We start from the raw sequence: 20,533 nt of genomic DNA, 5'->3' as shown, positions 1-20,533 counted from the left end.
ACATCCTTGATCATCGCACCTGGAAGGCAGCATACTTCTCTTGCAGTTATGTCCGGTCTGCAGATGGCTGCTTCTGTGCCTCTCAGTAGTGAGTCTCCCACCACCACCACTCTTCGTTGCTTCTTGGCTGTACTTTTTGCTGTCACTTGTTGCTGTGTGCCCTTTTCTTTTTTGCTTGCTGGTATTGCTTCATTCTTAGGTGTGCCATCTTCATCCTCTACAAAGATTTGATATCGGTTCTTCAGTTGTGTGGTTGGTGATTTCTCCATGGTCTTCTTGCTTCTTTTGGTCACATGCTTCCACTCATCTGCTTTTGGAGGTTCTCTGACACTTTTTGCACCTTCTGTGACCAGTAGAGATGCTTCTGTTCTGTCTAGAAAGTCTTCATTCTCTTTGATGAGTTTCAAAGTTGCTATTCTTTCTTCCAGACCCCGCACCTTTTCTTCTAAAAGGGCCACTAGTCTACACTTCTGACAGGTGAAATTTAATTCTTCTTCTGGTCGATCTGTGAACATGTAGCACATGCTGCAGCTCACCATGTAGGTTGTCACATCTGCCATGTTGCTCCTAGATCCTGCTGACTTGCTGTGTGTTTTCCTTCTTGTGTAATCTACTCAGCCAAGCTCTCTTGCAATAATGTCCTACAGGCAAAAATTTGTAGGCAAATACCTGTAGGCATTCTCCTACATTCACAGGCAATAATAATGTGAACATTTACAGATGTGTAAGAAATATGATCTTCTGGACTCTTCTATTTATGTCGTACGTTACTGTCGTACTTTGCTCCTTGTACGTCTGATGTTTAATCACATATCTGCAGGTTTCCTCTACCAGGAGCAGGTAAGGAGGACGCCAACTTCACCTGTGTTAGTTCTTTGTCATATATAAGTATATATATATAAGTGCCAGGGTGCCAGGCATAGCAGCTATTATGGAGCCCAGGAAGGAGCCACAGCGGCCCATGGTGAGGTACAGGTACTGGGAAGAATACATAGGGGAGGGTTATTATGGAGCCCAGGAGCCATGGTGGCCCATGCTGAGGTGCAGGTACTGCGAAGAATACATAGGGAAGAGATATTATGGAGCCCAGGAGCCATGGTGGCCCAAGGTGAGGTGCAGGTGTTGTGAAGAATACAAGGGGAAAGCTATTCTGGAGCCCAGGAGTCACGGCGGCCCATGGTGGGGTGCAGGTACTACGAAGAATGCATAAAGGAGGGATATTATGGAGCCCAGGAGCCATGGCTGCCCATGGTGAGGTGCAGGTACTGCTAGGAATACATAAGGGAGGGCTATTATGGAGCCCAGGAGCCACGGTGGCCCATGGTAATGTGCAGGTACTGCGAAGAATAAATAAGGGAGGGCTATTATGGAGCCCAGGAGCCTTGATGGCCCATGGTAAAGTGTAGGTACTTCAAAGAATACAGTGGGGAGGGCTATTATGGAGCCCAAGAGACACGGTGGCCCATGGTGAGGTGTAGGTACTGCAAAGAGTACATAAGGGACGGCTATTATGGAGCTCAGGAGCCTTGATGGCCCATGGTAAAGTGTAGGTACTTCAAAGAATACAGTGGGGAGGGCTATTATGGAGTCCAGGAGACACGGTGGCCCATGGTGAGGAGCAAGTGCTGCGAATACATAAGGGAGGGCTATTATGGAGCCCAGGAGCCACGGCGGCCCATAGTGAGGTGCAGGTACTGCGAAGAATACAGGAGGAGAGCTATTATGGCGCCCAGGAGCCACAGTGGCCCATGGTGAGGTGCAAGTACTGTGAAGAATACAGTGGGGGGGGGTTATTATGGAGCCATGGTGGCCCATGGTGAGGTGCACTTACTGCGAAGAATACAGAGGGGAGAGCTATTATGGAGCCCAGGAGCCACGGTGGCCCATGGTGAGGTGCAGGTACTGTGAAGAATGCATAAGGGAGGGCTATTATGGAGCCCAGGAGCCATGGTGGCCCATGGAAGGTGTAGGTACTGCAAAGAATACAGTGGGGAGGGCTATTATGGAGCCCAGGAGACACAGTGTCCCATGGTGAGGTGCAAGTACTGCGAAGAATATGTAGAAGAGGGCTATTATAGAGCCCAGGGGCCACAGTGGCCCATGGTGAGGTGCAAGTTCTGCGAAGAATACAGTGGGGGGGGGGCTATTATAGAGCCCAGGAGCCACAGTGGCCCATGGTAAGGTGTAGATACTGCAAAGAATACAGTGGGGAGAGCTATTATGGAGCCCAGGAGACACAGTGGCCCATGGTGAGGTGCAAGTACTGCGGAGAATACATAGGGGATGGATATTATGGAGCCCAGGAAATACAGTGGCCCATGGTGAGGTGCAAGTACTGAGAAGAATACATAGGGGAGGATATTATGGAGCCCAGGAGCCATGGCCTCCCATGGTGAGGTGCAGGTACTGCTAGGAATACATAAGGGAGGGCTAATATGGAGCCCAGGAGCCATGGTGGCCCATGGTAATGTGCAGGTACTGCGAAGAATACATAGGGAGCGGCTATTATGGAGCCCAGGAGCCACGGCGGCCCATGGTATGGTGTAGGTACTTCAAAGAATACAATGGGGAGGGCTATTATGGAGTCCAGGAGCCATGGTGGCCCATGGTGAGGTGCAGGTACTGCTAGGAATACATAAGGGAGGGCTAATATGGAGCCCAGGAGCCATGGTGGCCCATGGTAATGTGCAGGTACTGCGAAGAATACATAGGGAGCGGCTATTATGGAGCCCAGGAGCCACGGCGGCCCATGGTATGGTGTAGGTACTTCAAAGAATACAATGGGGAGGGCTATTATGGAGTCCAGGAGCCATGGTGGCTCATGGTGAGGTGCAGGTACTGCAAAGAATACAGTGGGGAGGGCTATTATGGAGCCCAGGAGCCATGGTGGCCCATGGTGAGGTGCACTTACTGCGAAGAATACAGAGGGGAGAGCTATTATGGAGCCCAGGAGCCATGGTGGCCCAAGGTGAGGTGCAGGTGTTGTGAAGAATACAAGGGGAAAGCTATTCTGGAGCCCAGGAGTCACGGCGGCCCATGGTGGGGTGCAGGTACTACGAAGAATGCATAAAGGAGGGATATTATGGAGCCCAGGAGCCATGGCTGCCCATGGTGAGGTGCAGGTACTGCTAGGAATACATAAGGGAGGGCTATTATGGAGCCCAGGAGCCACGGTGGCCCATGGTAATGTGCAGGTACTGCGAAGAATAAATAAGGGAGGGCTATTATGGAGCCCAGGAGCCTTGATGGCCCATGGTAAAGTGTAGGTACTTCAAAGAATACAGTGGGGAGGGCTATTATGGAGCCCAAGAGACACGGTGGCCCATGGTGAGGTGTAGGTACTGCAAAGAGTACATAAGGGACGGCTATTATGGAGCCCAGGAGCCTTGATGGCCCATGGTAAAGTGTAGGTACTTCAAAGAATACAGTGGGGAGGGCTATTATGGAGTCCAGGAGACACGGTGGCCCATGGTGAGGAGCAAGTGCTGTGAATACATAAGGGAGGGCTATTATGGAGCCCAGGAGCCACGGCGGCCCATAGTGAGGTGCAGGTACTGCGAAGAATACAGGAGGAGAGCTATTATGGCGCCCAGGAGCCACAGTGGCCCATGGTGAGGTGCAAGTACTGTGAAGAATACAGTGGGGGGGTTATTATGGAGCCATGGTGGCCCATGGTGAGGTGCACTTACTGCGAAGAATACAGAGGGGAGAGCTATTATGGAGCCCAGGAGCCACGGTGGCCCATGGTGAGGTGCAGGTACTGTGAAGAATGCATAAGGGAGGGCTATTATGGAGCCCAGGAGCCATGGTGGCCCATGGAAGGTGTAGGTACTGCAAAGAATACAGTGGGGAGGGCTATTATGGAGCCCAGGAGACACAGTGGCCCATGGTGAGGTGCAAGTACTGCGAAGAATATGTAGAAGAGGGCTATTATAGAGCCCAGGGGCCACAGTGGCCCATGGTGAGGTGCAAGTTCTGCGAAGAATACAGTGGGGGGGGGGGCTATTATAGAGCCCAGGAGCCACAGTGGCCCATGGTAAGGTGTAGGTACTGCAAAGAATACAGTGGGGAGAGCTATTATGGAGCCCAGGAGACACAGTGGCCCATGGTGAGGTGCAAGTACTGCGGAGAATACATAGGGGATGGATATTATGGAGCCCAGGAACTACAGTGGCCCATGGTGAGGTGCAAGTACTGAGAAGAATACATAGGGGAGGATATTATGGAGCCCAGGAGCCATGGCCTCCCATGGTGAGGTGCAGGTACTGCTAGGAATACATAAGGGAGGGCTAATATGGAGCCCAGGAGCCATGGTGGCCCATGGTAATGTGCAGGTACTGCGAAGAATACATAGGGAATGGCTATTATGGAGCCCAGGAGCCACGGCGGCCCATGGTATGGTGTAGGTACTTCAAAGAATACAATGGGGAGGGCTATTATGGAGTCCAGGAGACACAGTGGCTCATGGTGAGTTGCAAGTACTGTGAATACATAAGGGAGGGCTATTATGGAGCCCAGGAGCCATGGTGGCCCATGGTGAGGTGCAGGTACTGCTAGGAATACATAAGGGAGGGCTAATATGGAGCCCAGGAGCCATGGTGGCCCATGGTAATGTGCAGGTACTGCGAAGAATACATAGGGAGCGGCTATTATGGAGCCCAGGAGCCACGGCGGCCCATGGTATGGTGCAGGTACTTCAAAGAATACAATGGGGAGGGCTATTATGGAGTCCAGGAGCCATGGTGGCCCATGGTGAGGTGCAGGTACTGCAAAGAATACAGTGGGGAGGGCTATTATGGAGCCCAGGAGCCATGGTGGCCCATGGTGAGGTGCACTTACTGCGAAGAATACAGAGGGGAGAGCTATTATGGAGCCTAGGAGCCATGGTGGCCCATGGTGAGGTGCACTTACTGCGAAGAATACAGAGGGGAGGGCTATTATGGAGCCCAGGAGCCATGGTGGCCCATGGTGAGGTGCACTTACTGCGAAGAATACAGAGGGGAGAGCTATTATGGAGCCTAGGAGCTATGGTGGCCCATGGTTAGGTGTAGGTACTGCGAAGAATACATAAAGGGCAGCACGGTGGCGCAGTGGTTAGCACTGCAGCCTTGCAGCGCTGGAGTCCTGGGTTCAAACCCCACCAAGGGCAACATCTGCAAAGAGTTTGTATGCTCTCTCCGTGTTTGCGTGGGTTTCCTCCGGGTGCTCCGGTTTCCTCCCACAATCCAAAGGCATACTGATAGGGAATTTAGATTGTGAGCCCCAATAATGGGGACAGTGATGATAATGTGTGCAACCTGTAAAGCGCTGCGGAATATGTTAGCGCTATATAAAAATAAAGATTATTATTATTATTATAAAGGAGGGCTATTATGGAGCCCAGGAGCCATGGTGGCCCATGGTAAGGTGCACTTACTGTGAAGAATAGAGAGGGGAGAGCTATTATGGAGCCCAGGAGCCATGGTGGCCCATGGTAAGGTGTAGGTACTGCAAAGAATACAGTGGGGAGGGCTATTATGGAGCCCAGGAGCCATGGCGGCTCATGGTGAGATGCAGGTACTGCGAAGAATACAGAGGGGAGAGCTATTATGGAGCCCAGGAGCCATGGCGGCCCATGGTGAGGTGTAGGTACTGCGAAGAATACATAAAGTAGGGCTATTATGGAGCCCAGGAGCCATGGTGGCCCATGGTAAGGTGTAGGTACTGCAAAGAATACAGTGGGGAGGGCTATTATGGAGCCCAAGAGACACGGTGGCCCATGGTGAGGTGTAGGTACTGCAAAGAGTATATAAGGGACGGCTATTATGGAGCCCAGGAGCCATGGTGGCCTATGGTAAGGTGTAGGTACTGCAAAGAATACAGTGGGGAGAGCTATTATGCAGCCCAGGAGACACAGTGGCCCATGGTGAGGTGCAAGTACTGCGGAGAATACATAGGGGATGGATATTATGGAGCCCAGGAACTACAGTGGCCCATGGTGAGGTGCAAGTACTGAGAAGAATACATAGGGGAGGATAATATGGAGCCCAGGAGCCACAGTGGCCCATGGTGAGGTGCAAGTACTGCGAAGAATACATAGGGGAGGGCTATTATGGAGCCCAGGAGCCATGGCCTCCCATGGTGAGGTGCAGGTACTGCTAGGAATACATAAGGGAGGGCTAATATGGAGCCCAGGAGCCATGGTGGCCCATGGTAATGTGCAGGTACTGCGAAGAATACATAGGGAACGGCTATTATGGAGCCCAGGAGCCACGGCGGCCCATGGTATGGTGTAGGTACTTCAAAGAATACAATGGGGAGGGCTATTATGGAGTCCAGGAGACACAGTGGCTCATGGTGAGTTGCAAGTACTGTGAATACATAAAGGAGGGCTATTATGGAGCCCAGGAGCCATGGTGGCCCATGGTGAGGTGCAGGTACTGCAAAGAATACAGTGGGGAGGGCTATTATGGAGCCCAGGAGCCATGGTGGCCCATGGTGAGGTGCACTTACTGCGAAGAATACAGAGGGGAGAGCTATTATGGAGCCCAGGAGCCATGGTGGCCCATGGTTAGGTGTAGGTACTGCGAAGAATACATAAAGGAGGGCTATTATGGAGCCCAGGAGCCATGGTGGCCCCTGGTAAGGTGCACTTACTGTGAAGAATACAGAGGGGAGGGCTATTATGGAGCTCAGGAGCCACGGTGGCCAATGGTGAGGTGCATTTACTGCGAAGAATACAGAGGGGAGAGCTATTATGGAGCCCAGGAGCCATGGTGGCCCATGGTAAGGTGCACTTACTGTGAAGAATACAGAGGGGAGGGCTATTATGGAGCCCAGGAGCCATGGTGGCCCATGGTAAGGTGTAGGTACTGCAAAGAATACAGTGGGGAGGGCTATTATGGAGCCCAAGAGACACGGTGGCCCATGGTGAGGTGCAGGTACTGCGAAGAGTACATAAGGGACGGCTATTATGGAGCCCAGGAGCCATGGTGGCCCATGGTAAGGTGTAGATACTGCAAAGAATACAGTGGGAAGGGCTATTATGGAGCCCAGGAGCCACAGTGGCTCATGGTGAGGTGCAGGTACTGCGAAGAATACAGAGGGGAGAGCTATTATGGAGCCCAGGAGCCATGGCGGCCCATGGTGAGGTGTAGGTACTGCGAAGAATACATAAAGGAGGGCTATTATGGAGCCCAGGAGCCATGGTGGCCCATGGTGAGGTGCATTTACTGCGAAGAATAAAGAGGGGAGAGCTATTATGGAGCCCAGGAGCCACGGCGGCCCATGGTAAGGTGTAGGTACTGCAAAGAATACAGTGGGGAGGGCTATTATGGAGCCCAGGAGACACAGTGGCTCATGGTGAGGTGCAAGTACTGTGAAGAATACAGTGAGGGGGCTATTATGGAGCCCAGGAGCCATGGTGGCCCATGGTGAGGTACAGGTACTGTGAAGAATACAGTGGGGAGGGCTATTATGGAGCCCAGGAGCCATGGTGGCCCATGGTGAGGTGCAGGTACTGCGAAGAATACAGAGGGGAGGAAAGAAATGAAATGAAAGAAGGAAAAGACAGGGATTGGGTAGTGATCATAATCATCAATTGTTGGTGTCCTAAACTCTACAAACAGTCATGGTGGAGTGAGATGCGATTACATGTTCTGGTTTGGTGCCCAATGATTGCTAGATAAACACAGTTTATTGATAATTTAATTTAGTGATCTGCTTTCATAGTCTCATTAATGAACGTCAAATTATAATAATTTTTCTTCCCCTAAAACTTCTGTTTTTAATCATCTTTGTAAAAAGCTGCCATTAAATTAGAATCGTATACATCTAGCAATCTTCAAATTGACCTGTGCACACTTGCTATGAGAGGACGTGGGTAGGCAGAGTAGGCCGCTGCCCGGGACGCCTGTTCGGAGTACATTCATATTATGGACTGACGCTGATAGCAATGCTCTACATTTGAGCTGATATAATAAACTGATCACTTCTATTTGGGGAATTGCTGTCACACAGGAACTTACTATTCCCAGGAGTCAAATGTAACTGGTCTATATCCGGGGGCTGCAGTGTATAGTACGGCAGGGTGACTACTATGTAACACCTCTGGGCATGTCACACTTTTGGATCCCCTCCTTAGCTCCCTGTGCCCTGCTCATACCTCGGGCTCATACAGAGTGATACAAGGGCACAAGCCCAAATGACCCTTTATCCAGTCCTCAGTTTCCCTGTATTGTTCAGGATTACTGCTGCTAGAAGCCATTGTTATGTCTCTTACAGATCAGTTCTATATGAAATGAATGTTCCCAGAAGTCTATGCAGATTTGTGTCCATTACATGGCGACAGAGGGGACAGAATCCACTGCTAAAAGGTATTTATTGACTTAAAAGGTAAGATTCCTGTATTTTCCATAACCCACAAATCCTTGTAAATGTGTGCCCGATGGGAAAACAAATCCATCCTGTCTGTTTGACGCCATCTGCATGAATGCTGGGGTCTGTTGTATCCTGTGTGGTGGCAGACAGGGTACCCGAATATATAGTATTAATTTATAGGGACAGAGGCATACTGATTCATGCCTGTATGACAATCCACAAATTTAAACGGAACTTGTCAGGAAAATTTGTGTTCCTGTAACTATGGGTATGGCTGTGTAGGTTAGAGAAGAACACTAAAAATGACGCCTGTTTTGTTGTAATCCGATGTGCCAGAGAGGAGAAATAAAGCTTTGAAATCAGATACAAATTATACTGGAAGTGCATTGGGGGCGTGGCAATACCCTGTGCATCGACACGCCCCCAGTGTACATCGTGGCTCATTTGCATGTGGCTTCAAAGCTTGATTACTCCACTTTGGCGCATCAGATTAATACAAGACATGTATCATTCTCATTGTTGTACTAGGACCTATATAGGTGTAGCAATAGCTTCCGTCCTGATAGGTTATGTTTAAGTGAAGTAGTTATGCAAAGTATTTATAATAGCAAATATTGAACTTGTATAAAGTAAAGGTATCCATCAGACCTGCAGGTGGGTACAACACCCCATCCCACCACTTGCATTACACTGAGTTTGTCAATGCTTGGGATGTAGAAGGAATAGCAATATCTTACTGTATGTATTATGTCATAAACTAAATTCTGGGATAATTTGCATACAAATGAAGAATGTGCTGGATATCAGTGATTACACAATCAATATAAAACATGCATATAGCGTGTATTGAATACCAAAAATGGTGGGCAAGCAAGAAAATCAAAATATTGCATATAAAAAAAATTTGACAGAAGATTCAATTAAAGAAGAAATAAAAGAAATACAGAGGAAAGTCTTTGAGCATAACAATAAAGATACAGGGTAAACAGTAACAATAGGGTGATAATAGACAAGAAGTCATACTGATAGAGGGAATGAGTCTATGGGTCTTGTAATAGCAAACATGTACAGTGGGGCAAAAAAGTATTTAGTCAGTCAGCAATAGTGCAAGTTCCACCACTTAAAAAGATAAGAGGCGTCTGTAATTTACATCATAGGTAGACCTCAACTATGGGAGACAAACTGAGAAATAAAAATCCAGAAAATCACATTGTCTGTTTTTTTTAACAATTTATTTGCATATTATGGTGGAAAATAAGTATTGGGTCAGAAACAAACAATCAAGATTTCTGGCTCTCACAGACCTGTAACTTCTTCTTTAAGAGTCTCCTCTTTCCTCCACTCATTACCTGTAGTAATGGCACCTGTTTAAACTTGTTATCAGTATAAAGACACCTGTGCACACCCTCAAACAGTCTGACTCCAAACTCCACTATGGTGAAGACCAAAGAGCTGTCAAAGGACACCAGAAACAAAATTGTAGCCCTGCACCAGGCTGGGAAGACTGAATCTGCAATAGCCAACCAGCTTGGAGTGAAGAAATCAACAGTGGGAGCAATAATTAGAAAACTCAGATCCTGCAGTGCCAGACGTGTCCCAATGCTTAAGCCAGTACATGTCCGGGCCCGTCTGAAGTTTGCTAGAGAGCATTTGGATGATCCAGAGGAGTTTTGGGAGAATGTCCTATGGTCTGATGAAACCAAACTGGAACTGTTTGGTAGAAACACAACTTGTCGTGTTTGGAGGAAAAAGAATACTGAGTTGCATCCATCAAACACCATACCTACTGTAAAGCATGGTGGTGGAAACATCATGCTTTGGGGCTGTTTCTCTGCAAAGGGGCCAGGACGACTGATCCGGGTACATGAAAGAATGAATGGGACCATGTATCGTGAGATTTTGAGTGCAAACCTCCTTCCATCAGCAAGGGCATTGAAGATGAAACGTGGCTGGGTCTTTCAACATGACAATGATCCAAAGCACACCACCAGGGCAACGAAGGAGTGGCTTCGTAAGAAGCTTTTCAAGGTCCTGGAGTGGCCTTGCCAGTCTCCAGATCTCAACCCTATAGAAAACCTTTGGAGGGAGTTGAAAGTCCGTGTTGCCAAGCGAAAAGCCAAAAACATCACTGCTCTAGAGGAGATCTGCATGGAGGAATGGGCCAACATACCAACAACAGTGTGTGGCAACCTTGTGAAGACTTACAGAAAACATTTGACCTCTGTCATTGCCAACAAAGGATATATTACAAAGTATTGAGATGAAATTTTGTTTCTGACCAAATACTTATTTTCCACCATAATATGCAAATAAAATGTTAAAAAAACAGACAATGTGATTTTCTGCATTTTTTTTTCTCAGTTTGTCTCCCATAGTTGAGGTCTACCTATGATGTAAATTACAGACGCCTAAAGGAAGAGGGAATTCATCAATTTGGCCTATTACCAGGAGGGTGAATCAGTGGGTCATTTGCTGTCGCTGGTGGCATCTGCCCAGAGAAATACTTCCTTTGTTCACTCTTTGGTGACTGGGAGTGGTGTTGCTGTTTCTGAGACTTCAGAGATTTTGGAGACTTTTGCAGATTTTTACGCAGACTTATACTCCTCTCGGGTAGATGGGTCAATGGCGGACACGGTGGCGTTCCTTGAGGAGTTGGAGCTCCCGAGGCTGAGTGACACAGCTAGGGAGGATTTGGAGGCTCCCATTACGGAGGAGGAACTGGGACGGGCATTGCAGTCGATGGCTAATGGGAAGGCGCCTGGCGTAGACGGATTTCCTGCCGAAATTTATAAAAGCTTGGGGGAAGTGTTGATCCCTAAATTGAAGGCGGTCTTGGAAGAGGCTACGAATGGTGGAAGGCTACCGGCATCTATGCGGGAGGCCACAATAGTGGTGATTCCAAAGGAGGGGAAAGACCCGACACAGCCGGATTCATATCGGCCAATTTCTTTGCTTACTATCGACGTTAAACTCCTGGCTAAGGTGTTGGCGATGAGGTTGACAAGTGTTATTTCTGGCCTGATACACTCAGACCAGTCTGGTTTTATGCCTGATAGGTCAACTGCGATTAATCTACGAAGGCTGTATATGAACTTGCAACTCAAAGCCGATAACTGTGGCCAGAGAGTTATTGCATCTTTAGACGCTCACAAGGCGTTCGATAGTGTGGAGTGGGGGTATCTCTGGCAGGTGTTGCGAAGAATGGGGTTTGGACCGCAGTTCATATCATGGATTCAATTAATGTACTCGATGCCGATGGCCAGGGTTAGGGTAAACGGGGAGTTGTCACGGACCATACAATTGGCTAGAGGGACGAGACAGGGGTGTCCGCTTTCTCCCCTTTTGTTTGCTCTGGCGGTGGAACCACTGGCCGCTACGCTTCGACAGTCTGATGAGATGACGGGGTTTAAATATGGGGTGATTGAAGAAAGGGTGGCGTTGTATGCGGATGACATTCTGCTATTTCTGGCTGACCCGGTTGCATCCTTGGAGGGAGCCATTGGGATTATTGAACGATTCGGATCAGTGTCGGGACTTAGGATAAATTGGAGTAAGTCTATCTTGTTTAAGGTGGACGATGTGGATGGGCAGCCATTGGAGGACGGGCGACTGGAGGTGACGAGTAAATTTAAGTACCTGGGAATATGGGTATCTATGCCGGTCACTGACTATATACATGAGAATCTGACTCCAATCTTGGGTGCCCTCAAGGCAAAAGCGGATGCATGGCTTAAGCTACATTTGTCTGTGGTAGGCAGGGTGAATCTTATCAAAATGATTCTGATGCCGAAAATACTGTATATTCTTCACAATGCGCCGGTTTGGATACCACGTGGGAAATTTAGACAGATCAACTCTCTGTTTAGGAATCTGATTTGGGGGAGGCAGCATCCGCGTATCAAACTGGAGACACTTCAGCGACCTAAGGATGATGGGGGTCTGGCATTGCCTAACCCTGAGTTGTACTTTCTTGCAGCCCAGAGTCAGCATTTAAGGGGCTGGGCGCATGAGGGGTCATCTGGGGCAGTACAGCGGTTGATGGAGGTGGTGACAAAAAGAAGGCCAGTGGTGCAATGTTTGGAGGATGGATCCTTGGAGAGTTTGGGGAAGCTATATCCGACTTTGCTGTTGATACGCAAGCTGTGGAGTAGATTGAGGCACATACGTGGGATCACGGACTTGACTAGATACTCGCCGCTATGGCATAATAACAATCTGAAAGAATTTGAGGCATTGGGGGTACTGATAGAGTGGTTGGGCAAAGGGATTCAGTATGTGTATCAAATAATTGAACAAGGTGAACTGAAATCATTTTCCCAATTGCAGGCGGAATTTGGTCTTGGGTCTGCAGGGGAGTATCAATATTTGCGGATGAGGTATGCCTTTGGAGCTCAGAGTAGGAACGGAGGTATTAGGATTCAAAGGGGTATAGTACTGGAGTATGTGTGTAATGATGGGACGACTGGAGGAGTCATATCCACTCTGTACAGGGATCTGTTGCACACTTTTCTATTGGGGTTTCCAATAATGGCAAGAGCTAAATGGGAAAGGGATTTGGGCCCAATAGATAACGAGACTTGGGAGTCGGTGTTGGAATGGATCCCAAGACTGTCGCTGAGTGAACCGTATAGACTGTCACAGCTCTATGTGATACACAGAGTTTATAGGTCTCCGATGGTGCTATATAAGGCAGGATTGCGTAATGATTCTGAATGTCCGAGGTGTAAGTCTACGGATGCAGACATTTTCCATATGATGTGGACATGTCCGAGGTTGGCTGCCTTCTGGGTGGTAGTTTTGAGTCGTATGGAAGGTGCGTATGGATGCACGGTGCCAAGGGATCCAGTTGTCTGTTTGTTGGGATGCGTGGATGAGATTGGAGTGGATAAACACCTAAAGATAGCTATAGCCAGATGGTTGTATATGGCTAGGAAGGTGATAGCTAGAAACTGGATTAGGGAAGAGCCGCCGTCAAGAGGAGAGTTCCTCCAGTATGTGAAACAGGGCCTGACACTAGAAAAAGGGATTTATAAGAAGAAAGGGAAAACTGAAACGTTCAATAAAATGTGGTCTCCATGGATTGCTATGGGATAGTAATGTGAAGTGTGGCTTATACGAATGGTTGAGGGATTAGATACTCTATTGTTTTAATGATGGTAGTAATTAACAAGATGAGCTGCTTTATGGGGTGGGGGTGGGGGGCTTTGGGATCGAAGGGGGCTGTTTGAAGGGGGAGGGGGGGGAAATACTCTATATTGAAAATGTAAATGTAACATGTTAATTGCCTTGTTATTCTTAATAAAAATTTATTTGAATTAAAAAAAAAATTACAGACGCCTCTCATCTTTTTAAGTGGTGGAACTTGCACTATTGCTGACTGACTAAATACTTTTTTGCCCCACTGTATGTGATGTAGTAGCTTCCCCTTCTGATATTGGAGAGTTAATAACATTTTCGATGGCCTGATTCCTATTATTATCATTCTGTGCAATGTCAATTGTGGTATATAGCATTTTCTATAAAATGTAAAAATAAAAAATAGAAATTCACATTGTATGATTTTTAAATAATTAAATTGCATTTTATTGCATGAAATAAGTATTGTATCACCTACCAACCAGCAACAATTCTGGCTCTCACAGACCTGATAGTTTTTCTTTAAGAAGCCTCCTACTCTGCACTCATTACCTGTATTAATTGCACCTGTTTGAGCTTGTTTCCTGTGTAAAAGACACCTGTTCACACACAATCAATCACAGTGGAAACTCTCCACCATGGCCAATACCAAAGAGCTGTCTAGGGACACCAGGGACACAATTGTAGACCCGCACAAGTCTGGGATGAGCTACAGGTCAGTAAGCAAGCAGCTTGGTGAGAAAGCAGCAACTGTTGGCACAATTATTAGAATATGTAAGGAACACAAGATGACTGTCAATCTTCCTAGGTCTGGGGCTCCATACAAGATCTTGCCTCGTGGGGTAAGGATGATTCTGAGAAAGGTCAGGAATCAGCCAAGAGCTACATGGGAGGACCTGGTCAATGACCTGAAGAAAGCTGGTACCAGTCTCAAATATTACCGTTAGTAGCACACAATACCAGCAAGGTCCCCCTGCTCACGCCAGCACATGTCCAGGCCCATTTGAAACTCTCCATCTGGATGATCCAGAGGAGGCATGGGAGAAGGTCAGAACTTGTTGGTATCATCTCCACTCGCGTCGTTTGGAGGAAGAAGGATGAATACAAACTCAAGAACACCATCACAACCGTGAAGCATGGTGGGGGAAACATCATCAGCTTTTCTACAAAGAGGACAGGACGGCTGCACTATAATGAAGGGAAGATTGATGGGGTCGAGATTTTGGCCAAAAACCTCCTTCCCTCAGTAGGAGCACTGAAGATGGGTCGTGGCTGGGTCTTCCAGGATGACAATTACCCAAAATACACAGATAGGGTGACTAAGGAGTGGCTCTGTAAGAATTTATTCAAGGTCCTGGAGTGACCTAGCCAGTCTCCAGACCTGAACCCAACAGAAAATCTTTGCAGGGAGCTGAAACTCTATGTTGCCCAGAGACACCCCCAAAACCTGAAAGATATGGAGAAGATCTGTATGGTGGAGTGGGCCAAAATCCCTGCTGCAGTGTGAGCAAACTTAGTCAAGAACTACAGGAAACGTCTGACCTCTGTAATTGCAAACACAGATTTCTGTACCAAATATTAATTTCTGTTTTTCCATTGCATCAAATACTTATTTCATGCAATAAAATGCAAATTAATTATGTAAAAATCATACAATGTGATTTTCTGGATTTTTTTTTAGATTCTGTCTCACAGGTGAAGTGTACCTGATAAAAATTACAGACCTCTCCATTCTGTGTAAGTGGGTAAACTTGCAAAATCAACAGTGTATCAAATACTTATTTCCCCACTGTAATTATTTATGTTACTCACTTTTATAGCGCCATTAATTCCTCAGCGCTTTTTCGACATCACCATCGCTGTCCCCATTAGGGATCCCAATCTGTGATGCTGTCAGTGTGAGACTTTATATGAACACAACCTATTGACTAACATACATAGTAACATAGTTAGTAAGGCCGAAAAAAGACATTTGTCCATCCAGTTCAGCCTATATTCCATCATAATAAATCCCCAGATCTACGTCCTTCTACAGAACCTAATAATTGTATGATACAATATTGTTCTGCTCCAGGAAGACATCCAGGCCTCTCTTGAACCCCTCGACTGAGTTCGCCATCACCACCTCCTCAGGCAAGCAATTCCAGATTCTCACTGCCCTAACAGTAAAGAATCCTCTTCTATGTTGGTGGAAAAACCTTCTCTCCTCCAGACGCAAAGAATGCCCCCTTGTGCCCGTCACCTTCCTTGGTATAAACAGATCCTCAGCGAGATATTTGTATTGTCCCCTTATATACTTATACATGGTTATTAGATCGCCCCTCAGTCGTCTTTTTTCTAGACTAAATAATCCTAATTTCGCTAATCTATCTGGGTATTGTAGTTCTCCCATCCCCTTTATTAATTTTGTTGCCCTCCTTTGTACTCTCTCTAGTTCCATTATATCCTTCCTGAGCACCGGTGCCCAAAACTGGACACAGTACTCCATGTGCGGTCTAACTAGGGATTTGTACAGAGGCAGTATAATGCTCTCCTCATGTGTATCCAGACCTCTTTTAATGCACCCCATGATCCTGTTTGCCTTGGCAGCTGCTGCCTGGCACTGGCTGCTCCAGGTAAGTTTATCATTAACTAGGATCCCCAAGTCCTTCTCCCTGTCAGATTTACCCAGTGGTTTCCCGTTCAGTGTGTAATGGTGATATTGATTCCCTCTTCCCATGTGTATAACCTTACATTTATCATTGTTAAACCTCATCTGCCACCTTTCAGCCCAAGTTTCCAACTTATCCAGATCCATCTGTAGCAGAATACTATCTTCTCTTGTATTAACTGCTTTACATAGTTTTGTATCATCTGCAAATATCGATATTTTACTGTGTAAACCTTCTACCAGATCATTAATGAATATGTTGAAGAGAACAGGTCCCAATACTGAGCCCTGCGGTACCCCACTGGTCACAGCGACCCAGTTAGAGACTATACCATTTATAACCACCCTCTGCTTTCTATCACTAAGCCAGTTACTAACCCATTTACACACATTTTCCCCCAGACCAAGCATTCTCATTTTGTGTACCAACCTCTTGTGCGGCACGGTATCAAACGCTTTGGAAAAATCGAGATATACCACGTCCAATGACTCACCGTGGTCTAGTCTATAGCTTACCTCTTCATAAAAACTGATTAGATTGGTTTGACAGGAGCGATTTCTCATAAACCCATGCTGATATGGAGTTAAACAGTTATTCTCATTGAGATAATCCAGAATAACATCCCTCAGAAACCCTTCAAATATTTTACCAACAATAGAGGTTAGACTTACTGGCCTATAATTTCCAGGTTCACTTTTAGAGCCCTTTTTGAATATTGGCACCACATTTGCTATGCGCCAGTCCTGCGGAACAGACCCTGTCGCTATAGAGTCACTAAAAATAAGAAATAATGGTTTATCTATTACATTACTTAGTTCTCTTAGTACTCGTGGGTGTATGCCATCCGGACCTGGAGATTTATCTATTTTAATCTTATTTAGCCGGTTTCGCACCTCTTCTTGGGTTAGATTGGTGACTCTTAATATAGGGTTTTCATTGTTTCTTGGGATTTCACCTAGCATTTCATTTTCCACCGTGAATACCGTGGAGAAGAAGGTGTTTAATATGTTAGCTTTTTCCTCGTCATCTACAACCATTCTTTCCTCACTATTTTTTAAGGGGCCTACATTTTCAGTTTTTATTCTTTTACTATTGATATAGTTGAAGAACAGTTTGGGATTAGTTTTACTCTCCTTAGCAATGTGCTTCTCTGTTTCCTTTTTGGCAGCTTTAATTAGTTTTTTAGATAAAGTATTTTTCTCCCTATAGTTTTTTAGAGCTTCAGTGGTGCCATCCTGCTTTAGTAGTGCAAATGCTTTCTTTTTACTGTTAATTGCCTGCCTTACTTCTTTGTTTAGCCACATTGGGTTTTTCCTATTTCTAGTCCTTTTATTCCCACAAGGTATAAACCGCTTACACTGCCTATTTAGGATGTTCTTAAACATTTCCCATTTATTATCTGTATTCTCATTTCTGAGGATATTGTCCCAGTCTACCAGATTAAGGGCATCTCTAAGCTGTTCAAGCTAGATGAATGGCACTGCCCAGTTATCAGTCTGATTATGCATTTCCAGGAGGAGTATCAGAGGGATGAGTCAATACAGAATCCGACAAGAATTATTATAGCGAAAACAAGTATTTAATCCCACAAATGATAGAAGAGATATCGGGGCAGATGGACAATGATACAACAAAGTTTGGAGCTATGATCCATTTTCTCCTTGTAGAATGATGTGCTATAATGTAGGTGCCTAGATGGGGGTCTGTTTTTCCTTTCTTGAAACAAATGATGAAAAAAGCCATATTAATATGGCCATATTATTAATATATGTTTTCAAGGTTTCCAACAGAGCTCTGCAATGGCAAGAAAAAGTTCTTCTTTACAGAATGATGAAACTGGCGATGAATTCCTGAAAGAGGCTTTTAAGATAATAATGGAGGAGGCTGTGCAGAAAGGCACTGATAGGAATTGTAAGGTAAGAAGTACATTCATTATGGAAGATGCTGTATGCCATCAAGATGCTCAACTGCTGTAAAGCTCACGTTCCCATGACTCCACAGGATTGGGGATGCTAGAATATACTGTACATTCCTCAACATTGAAATTACAACATTAAGAACGAAAAGTTGTGGAATCATGGGAATTAGATTTTCAAAACATCTCATTTTTTTCAGTATCAAGTATTATCAAGTAGGTTATTTATTGCGGTCTGAGGAATGTTCTGCTACGCTGGATGGACTTGGGAAAATCAAGATCCGCTGTTGGCAGCTCCTTTTGCAATTACCAACTGTCCCAATATGTGCTCGATGTGAAACCAGTCCAGAGACGCAAGTCCAGATCCGCTCCCTTTGCAATTACCGACCAATGATGTCCCAATATGTGCTCGATGTGAGACCAGTCCAGAGACGCAAGTCCAGATCCGCTCCCTTTGCAATTACCGACCAATGATGTCCCAACATGTGCTCGATGTGAGACAAGTCTAGAGAAGCTGCAGGCCATGGTAGCACATTTAGTCTACGCACAGCAGCAGGAGCAAATTGCGGCCTGGTGTTGTCTGGTGGAAAAATAACTGTGTGGACACTTTGGAGAAATGATTGTACCACTTGTTCCACAATCAAACCAATGTAATACTGAGCTGGAATAAATACTATAGATTATGCCACCCCACACCACAATCCCATGACTAGGTCCTGTGTGATGATCACTTGTGAAGGCTTCTTCAAGTCTTCATGGCACTGCTCATGTGAACTTGTCAAATTTAAAGAATGGTGTGTAGTGATCCATTCTGTACTGCAAGTGAAATTGGATGTCACATACCAGGCATCAAACAGTGTCTACACAGACTATCAGAAGGCATTTGGGCTAAGAGCCAGACATTAAGCTACAGCTGGTCCATTGACCTCATAAAACCACTACCAAAGGCTTTCATGATACAGAGCAACACTGCAATGGAAGATGGAATGGAGGTCTGTACTGTTCAATGCCGAGTTCTTCTTTTGTTCTTTTGTCTTGGATGCAATGACAGCCGGAGGCTGATTTGGAGACCAAGTGGGCAATACCATGAAAAGGCCTTCATGATTGAATTTGAAAGCGTCCAAGGATCAGTTTTTCAACACAATGCCAGGTCACATGTTGAGCAGCCTGAGAGCACGAAAAGTGCAATCATGGCCTGCAGCATCTTTGAACTTGTCTCACATCGTACTCATCTGGGACATCATGGGTCAGCAATTGCAAAGGGAGCTGCCAGAAGTGGATCTTGATGATTTGCGGTTCAAGTGCATTCAGACTGGCAGAACATTAATCAGACAACCATTAATAACCTTATTGATAGCAGCGCAAGCATGTTAGTGCATGGTTTTCTGTATGTGGTGCTCATACTCGATACTGAATAGATCAAAATCTTTTGAAGCCTACTATATACATATATATATATATTATGTACATACTGTATATACTGTGTACATATATACTGTATATATATATATGTATATGTATGCACACATTTATAATGCTGGTGTCTTGAGGTACCAGGGCCGAGGTGCCATTGATACCTCAGAACCCCCTATAGGAAATATCTAATTACAACATCTAATATGTTAGACAAATGAGGCATTTTGCTTTCGCTTATAACCTATTCTCCGGCCAAGTGCTCGCAGTTAGTCATCAATGGAGCTTTGGTCAATATTTTCTCCATGTCTTGCTATTATAGGTCTGCGAATGGATGGAACCAGAGGAGCTAAAACGCATTCTTGATTTAAGTCTACGGAGCGAAGGAGAACCTCAAGATGTTTTGCTGGGTTACTGCAAAGACATCTTCCGGCTGAGTGTTAAAACAGGTTTTTCTGATGAACCCTGATCCATAGTGCTGTAATATGACTGGATTATTGTTTGGCGATTATGATATAAATTTAGTAGGTTTATTACATTATTTTGATCAAAAGGGCACCCACGATTCTTCAATCAGCTCTTCTCCGGGTTGGATCGCTATGCCTTGACTGGCAGGATGATAAGTGAGGCCTTGAACACCAGCCAGTAAGTGTCAGCAAGTCTGGGGTTCTTTTTGTGTCAAATTGAACATTCATTAAAGTGTTAAGGTACCGTCACACTAAGCGACGCTGCAGCGATACCGACAACGATCCGGATCGCTGCAGCGTCGCTGTTTGGTCGCTGGAGAGCTGTCACACAGACAGCTCTCCAGCGACCAACGATGCCGGTAACCAGGTTAAACATCGGGTTACTAAGCGCAGGGCCGCACTTAGTAACCCGATGTTTACCCTGGTTACCATCCTAAAAGTAAAAAAAACAAACGCTTCATACTTACCTTCCGCTGTCTGTCCTCAGCGCTGTGCTTTCCTGTACTGACTGTGAGCACAGCGGCCGGAAAGCAGAGCGGTGACGTCACCGCTGTGCTTTCCGGCCGCTGTGCTTACACAGGGCAGAGAAGCAG

The 20,533-nt window shown here is 46.1% G+C and overlaps 1 protein-coding gene across 7 annotated transcripts in view; it reads left to right on the top strand.

The window, feature by feature from the left end:
- The first annotated feature begins 785 nt into the window (after window positions 1–785).
- CSAD (cysteine sulfinic acid decarboxylase) overlaps window positions 786–20,533 on the top strand; it is a 92,956-nt gene continuing 73,208 nt past the window's right edge. For 4 of the 7 annotated variants that reach the window (XR_011319399.1, XR_011319400.1, XR_011319401.1 and 1 more), the window contains exons 1-5: window positions 8,263–8,354; window positions 15,176–15,231; window positions 17,925–18,061; window positions 19,796–19,922; window positions 20,028–20,118. Coding sequence is in view for 4 of the 7 variants with exons in the window: in XM_069758778.1 (XP_069614879.1) it covers window positions 8,299–8,354; window positions 15,176–15,231; window positions 17,925–18,061; window positions 19,796–19,922; window positions 20,028–20,118 (467 nt within the window). In the remaining 3 variants the exon portion in view is untranslated. Of the gene's footprint in view, window positions 841–8,262; window positions 8,374–15,175; window positions 15,232–17,924; window positions 18,062–19,795; window positions 19,923–20,027; window positions 20,119–20,533 lie in introns of those variants that run through there. The other 3 variants (XM_069758782.1, XM_069758780.1, XM_069758781.1) reach the window with 3 other exon arrangements.

This window comes from Ranitomeya imitator, chromosome 3 (assembly GCF_032444005.1).
Source record: "Ranitomeya imitator isolate aRanImi1 chromosome 3, aRanImi1.pri, whole genome shotgun sequence".
Lineage (NCBI taxonomy): Eukaryota > Metazoa > Chordata > Amphibia > Anura > Dendrobatidae > Ranitomeya > Ranitomeya imitator.
The sequence above is the reverse complement of the archived record's forward strand: the minus strand, read 5'-3'. Positions and strand labels throughout refer to the sequence as shown.